Here is a 6,487-nt window from a genome sequence, read left to right on the forward strand (position 1 = left end):
GGGGGGGAGGCGGGGGGGGGGCCCGTCCCCTCTGCTTCCTCTGGTTTTTGCCTGGTTGCCTTTGTTTTTTCATGGTTTGAAGTTTTCTCCGTCGTCGTTTGTCCCTCGTTCTCCGTGGTGTCGTGTTCTTCCCTCTGTTACGGTGGAACACGGAACGTCCCAAGGTGAGTCCAGATTAGAGTCAGGGGTACGTGCACGCTGCACATTTATACACACACACACACACACACACATACACTCCAGTACGGTGGAGTGCGCACCACCAACAGGACTGGGCAGAGATTCATCTTCTTTGTTGTTGTTGTTGTTGTTGTTGTTGTTGTTTTTCTCAGTGACGTTTGTTTAGTTATTTTTTGTTGCTACATTTTTGATTAAATTTCTGAATTTCAACCCTGATTGGACGGAGGAGCAGTAGATATTTCATCAGCTGTGAAGAACTTCACGTCTGTTCACTGAACAGTGATGTTTCCTGTCCTAACCACTGGAGGCGCTCCAGTTTTCTAACACTACATTTTTAGACACCGCAGAATTCCACGATGGTGACAAAATTATTTTACTCTTTTATTTCTATATAACCTTTAAAGTTTACTGTCAATTTATCAAAATATACAGGTTATAAAAATGTGAAGTCAGGTCCAGCGTCTCACACACACACGTCAAAATATACAGTCAGGTCCAGCGTCTCACACACACACACACACACACACACACACACACACACACACCTTCCACCACTTCACACTAAACCCTGTGAACTACAGTGGAAAGTAAAATAAAAGTACTTATCAATATAACAATACTAATATCTTTTGACATGATTTGAAGTTTAATGCAGCAAACTTTTAATTGAGTCGTTTTATTTTCTTGAAAACAAAAACCCCACTGATATCACAGCGTTTCCTGTTTCCTGTTTCCCCCCAGAGTTCAGCTCACAGCTTGACATTTTGGGGTCGAGACGCTCGACATGTTTTCATCCTTAACTTGTTAAATGTATGGCATTGTCAAGGGTCATGTGATGCATGGGGGCGGCGGCCTCGTTAAGCTGCAGTGAGGTGGGGGCTGGAACGCCGTAGTCTTACACAGCGCTGTGTTCAGTGGATCCACACGTTGCAGCATGAACAGTGGGAGTCACGTCGGCCTCAGCATCAGTGTGAAGACAGCAGCTTCAGTCGTGTCTCCTCACTGTGCTGCTGCAGTTGTGGACACTGACTGATGGAATGCCAGCGTGTCATCTCAGGTCATTAATGAGAAATGCTGAAAATGTTTGATGAACAGAACGAGAAGAAAAAAAAAAGACCCAAAATGTTTTGGTTTTTTTTTCTCCCATCTTTATTTAAAATAGATAACGGTTTGTGCCAGTGTCGTGTCGGCGTTCAATAAGTGGAGACGAGCTACAAGAGTGAACATAGTCATAACGAAGGTGAAGTGCTGAGATACAGTTGACTTTTCATGCTGTTGTGTTGCTGCGTTGCTTGGACGATACATCACCAGAAAAAAATAAAACAAGAATTCTCACAGATCAAAAGAAAGAAAAGGTTGGACCAGTGAAACAAACATGCGGAGCAGAGACGGACGTCAGTCTCCAGGGACAGCAGGGACATGAGTGTCCAGGGACAGCAGGGACAGCAGGGACGTCAGTCTCCAGGGACAGCAGGGACATGAGTGTCCAGGGACAGCAGGGACGTCAGTGTCCAAGGACAGTAGGGACGTCAGGGACGTCAGGGACGTCAGGGCTCCTCAGCTCTTACTGTTTCAGAACCAGCTGCAGGGAGGAACTCTCCAGAAGAGACTGCTAGTTAGTTAAAGTTAACTGTGGTGGTTCTGAGAGGGGCAGTACTGGACAGTGCTGGGGCAGTACTGGACAGTGCTGGGGCAGTACTGGACAGTGCTGGGGCAGGGGTAACATAAGCCTGTATTGGGGTACTTGAGTAGAGTACTGGGTAGCTCAGTGAACGGAGGGGTGACATGTGCCCTCCCCTCCCCATTCAGTGATTATCACGTCCCACATGCTACAACACGTCATTAAATGAAATATTCATCTCTTATTTGGTACTACAGTACTTTTTTACATTCAAAGTAAAATAAATAAACATCTGTTCTGGTTCCACTACATTCAAATTGACCATTTTAGCCAACGTATATGTATATATGTATATGTATATATATATATATATATATACATATATACATATATTTATATATTTCCCATCATGCTTGTCAGTGTTTATATAATGTGCAAAACAACCAGTCTACCTAGCAACACGTCTGTGTCCAAGTAAACACATCACTTTGGAGTTCTAATATTTCAATAATATTTTGTAAATATATTGTAGTATTTAAATATTGTTTAGACTATCTGAGATATATAGAATATATATACACACATATATATGCACATATACGTATATATGTGCATATACATATATATTGTATATCTTTAATCACATATTTAGTTTTTTTATTTGAACTGAATACTTGTCAAACTTGTCAAATGCATGCTGTCAAATAACTCTTTAGTAACAAGTAACTGGTTTAACTGATGATAGTACTGGTTACTGAGCTGCACTGGTATGACATGCTCGAAACATCGGTGACTAGGTGACTAACCTACAGGGTTATTGTAACCAACCCTGTCAACCAGCAATATTCATTTAAAGGTGGATCTGTTTTTACTCTGCTGTTCTCACTGGCACTCCTAGTGTGCAATAATGGTACTGACTGGTACTGACTGTTGTCTGTGGGTGGGCCTCTGTTGGTTGTGATGTTAGTTTTGATTTGACTGGTTTTGGATGTTTTATATATATATATATATATGTGATGTCAATAACGAGGGCAACATATACAAAATATAAAGACAAATTCAACCCTTTGGAAAAGGAGAATCATTTCAGTTTCTGCCACAGCATTCTTGGTCCTCAGGTGTGATCACATGACATTATCTACAAGAATGGAAGGAATGACACGTGCAGCTGCAAAACAAGTAACAACGGAGCAGCCAATCAAAAAAGACAAAGTGAAGAATGTTTCAGAAATTACAAAATAAAATTAATTTGATAAAAAAGGAAACTTTTCAAGATAAATATGTTCGTTAACAAGAGAAATACAAAGTCAACTTTGTGTTACAAATTAATAAATGATAATTGGTTCAGTCTAGTTAGTTTAGTTAGTTATCAGCTGGTCAGGAAATCCTTTAACATTACAACCAATCAAATGGCCTGTGTTGGTTCCACGCCCCTTCTGGTGACATTGGCAGTGATTTTGGACACAGCTGGTGTGGTTAACCTGGTAAAGTTATGACTGGTTACAGTGACGGGTTAGTGTCACAGTGAGGAGAAAAAAAAAGAAGAAACACAGCTGGACCAGTGTGTGGTCAGACCGATGACTGATTGTGGCAGTGTTTACTTCAGGTCGTCAGGAAGAAGCTGTGTGGCTGAAACAGAGCATGAAACAAATGGCATTATAACAAGCTAACTAGCTAACTAGCTAGGGTTAGCTTTGATATAGCACAGTCTGGTACAGTGGAACCTCCAGACACTTCGGTCTCATCTGTTCGTCTCCATCAAATTTTACCCATTAAAAATAATTAAAAACCAATTCATTAGTTCCACCCCCCCCCCAGAAATAAACTATTAATTAATTAAATTAACACCTATCTAAAGATCAAACACAGAGATATAAACAAATATAATGATAAAATAATAATTAAGAAAACATTTTATATTATTTTTATAGAAATGGGTAAAATAACCAGAGAGGGAGACAGCGCCACACAGTGTCCATTGGAAAAATGGAGCTGTGTTGATCCCTGGTAACTGGATGTTTCCTGGTATCAGGGGAAAATCCTGCAGTAGTTGCAGACTAGTAACTTGGAAAACTGGTATTTTGGGGAGACGGTATCTGGAAGACCCACTGTACACACAAAGTATTGACAACAAAGTATTGACAACAAAGTATTTACCGTTGGGTTCGTTGGGGGGTGGGGGGGGGGCTTCGTTGGTTCCTGTTATGGTTGCCTAGAGTTTCCCCAAACCCCAACAGCAGGTTAGCATTAGTAAAACTGTGGATGAACTGAAGTCTGTTCTGTTTAGGGTGTTCTTCACCATTCCCATCATGCACCTGGTTTTTCTAAAGCTTGGAACTTTGCTATTACAAAACTGCAAAATGTCCTCTGCAGTAATTTCTCCACAAACCTGGACTGATATTGTTTCAATATTTTTTAGAAGACTCATATTTAGATGTGAACCAGAGATTTGGACTAGTGTCACCATGACAACCAGCCACGCCTTACTTGGCCTCCTCCTCAGTCACGCCGTCGGCCTCCAGTTTCCCCTCTTCCTCCATCTTCTCCTCTGAAATCAGTTCCTGCTTCCGGTGTCGACGCAGACACTTCACCACCACCATAGAGAGGATCAGCAGAGCCAGGGCTCCGCCCACCGAGGCGCCGATGGCCACCGCAATGGTTGAGTCTCTCGGAGGGGGAACTGAGGAGAGGGCAGCAGAGGGTTAAACGTTTGGTAGACAGTGGAGAAAACAAGTGCAGTGCTGCCTTAAAAGCTGTGCTGAGCTGATTGAACAGAGTGGACGTGAAGGAAGTGCTGCTGAGTCAGCCGCCGCTCCAGACTAATGTGAGGGCGCCACAAGGTCAACGGAAGAATCCATGAGGTCAGGGTCCAACCGGGAACCCCAACCAGACATACCATAATAATCTCCCTTAACAATAAACATCTGTGTGTCTGGTTCATCAACAGATATACTGTAATCAGCTATCTGTGCTGAAGTTGGCTTCATGTTGGTGCGGTTGATGCCGTGCGTCAGAATACTTTACTGAGAGTGATGATGTCATACAGCGTCATGGTTATAGGACGGTTGTTCAACAGCTGCGTCAGGCTATTTCTAAACTAACTAACTTTCTAAATCTAAGGTGGTGTTGGTGAAAGTTCCACTTGTTAGAATCTCACGTTCAGTGACGACGTTGAGCTGGATGATTCCGTGACCCTGGATGCGGTCGGGGGGGTTCTTCACGTAGCAGTTGTAAATTCCCACATCCTCCAACTGAACATCCGACAGGGTGATTGACAGGTCATTCTTATCTAAGTTCCCGGCAAACATCACCCTGTCCCCGAAGCGGTCTGAGCGGACAGGTACCATTTTCTTTTTCACATGGTAGGTCATGAACTACAGAGGGAAAAAAAAGACAAAGAAACATTTCAGGCTTTGTGTCATTAAGGCAACAGTTCTTCACAACTTTTGGTCAACTCTTTCTTTGTTACCCTCTCCTCCGTGTGATTGGAGGACTCCTGGTAGGTCCAGTTCATGGAGAACTGAGCTGCGTCCATCTTGTAGCAGGAAGTGAAAGTGCAGGAGATTTTGATTGTCGATCCGTTCAGTGCATTGATGTTATTTGTTACCAGCACGTCCATGCAGGAACAGCCTGGAAGAAAGAACAGCAACGCTACGGTTAGCCGCAGCTCTGCGGTTAGCCGCAACGCTGGGGTTAGCCGCAACACTGCGGTTAGCCAAGGTCGGACTGTCCACACGGACGCCAACCACCTCTTTCTGCGGTGCCTAATTTTCCGGACTACGTAGGGAATTCCTTCTTATCCGTGTTAGCCTTCAGAGCTCTGTTATAGCACAGCGGGCTGAGGAGAAGGGCTGAGGGACAGCGCCTCCTCAGGACCATCAGGCCAGTGCGGTCTGTGGGACTCTTCCATACAGGGGCAGTACTGTTGCCCACCTGTTTTATATCAGGGCTTCAGGGTTAATAAACAATCATCCTTTTTATTTTCACTAAATGACTTTTCAAGACAGAAACTAGTCTCAAATATTGAGCTTTAACACCACAGTTCACAGTCTGTCCAGGTGGACACCAGTGGGGGGGGGGGGGGGGCACTGCACCATTCTCTTCTCTGTATTCAGGTGTTTCTAGTTCTCCTCCCACTGCTGCTGCTGTTACTGCTGTTACTGCTGCTGCTGTTTCTTCTGCTGCCGTTTACGGCTCTGGTGCCGGTGCCAAAGGCTTCTCTCCCCCTGCAGCAAACACACACACACACACACAGATGCAGTGTGCAGACCCACTCTGGCACAGTCTCCAGGTCCTGATGACTCAGCAGTCCTCTGAGTGAGAGAGGAGGAAGAGGAGGAAGAGGAGAGGAGCTGAGCTGCTAACAGATGAAATACTGCAGTGAAGCAGATTTGTGTGACTCCTCTTTCCTTCTGCACCTCCTTCTTTTACTCCTCCACATATTTCCACTTCCTGTCATCTGTTTTATGGTAACTCTTCTGTTGGAGCTCCTCCACTTCCTCTCCCTCCCCGTCCTCCTCCTCGTCCTCCTCCTCCTCCTCCTCGTCCTCCTCCTCCTCTACCTCTGCTGCCTTTACAGTCTCCACTGCTGTCTCTCTCTCTCTCTCTCTGCCCTCCCCCTTTCTTTCTCCTGGGTGCAACCTGCTCTGTTCTCCCACAAGGTCAGTGCAGTGTGTGGGGGGGGTG

The 6,487-nt window shown here is 44.5% G+C and overlaps 1 protein-coding gene across 7 annotated transcripts in view; it reads right to left on the bottom strand.

The window, feature by feature from the left end:
• Nucleotides 1-1,972: 1,972 nt before the first annotated feature.
• scn2b (sodium channel, voltage-gated, type II, beta) overlaps nt 1,973-6,487 on the bottom strand; it is a 24,307-nt gene continuing 19,792 nt past the window's right edge. For 6 of the 7 annotated variants that reach the window (XM_025054803.1, XM_017031978.2, XM_025054802.1 and 3 more), the window contains 5 exons: nt 5,271-5,431; nt 4,959-5,175; nt 4,289-4,481; nt 3,959-4,013; nt 1,973-3,430 (listed from right to left, as the gene is read on the bottom strand). In XM_025054803.1, coding sequence (XP_024910571.1) covers nt 4,004-4,013; nt 4,289-4,481; nt 4,959-5,175; nt 5,271-5,431 — 581 coding nt within the window. In that variant the 3' untranslated portion in view covers nt 1,973-3,430; nt 3,959-4,003. Of the gene's footprint in view, nt 3,431-3,958; nt 4,482-4,958; nt 5,176-5,270; nt 5,432-6,487 lie in introns of all 7 variants that reach the window. The other variant, XR_521426.3, reaches the window with a different exon arrangement.

The sequence above is a fragment of the Cynoglossus semilaevis genome, chromosome 4 (genome assembly GCF_000523025.1).
Source record: "Cynoglossus semilaevis isolate Cse_v1.0 chromosome 4, Cse_v1.0, whole genome shotgun sequence".
NCBI lineage: Eukaryota > Metazoa > Chordata > Actinopteri > Pleuronectiformes > Cynoglossidae > Cynoglossus > Cynoglossus semilaevis.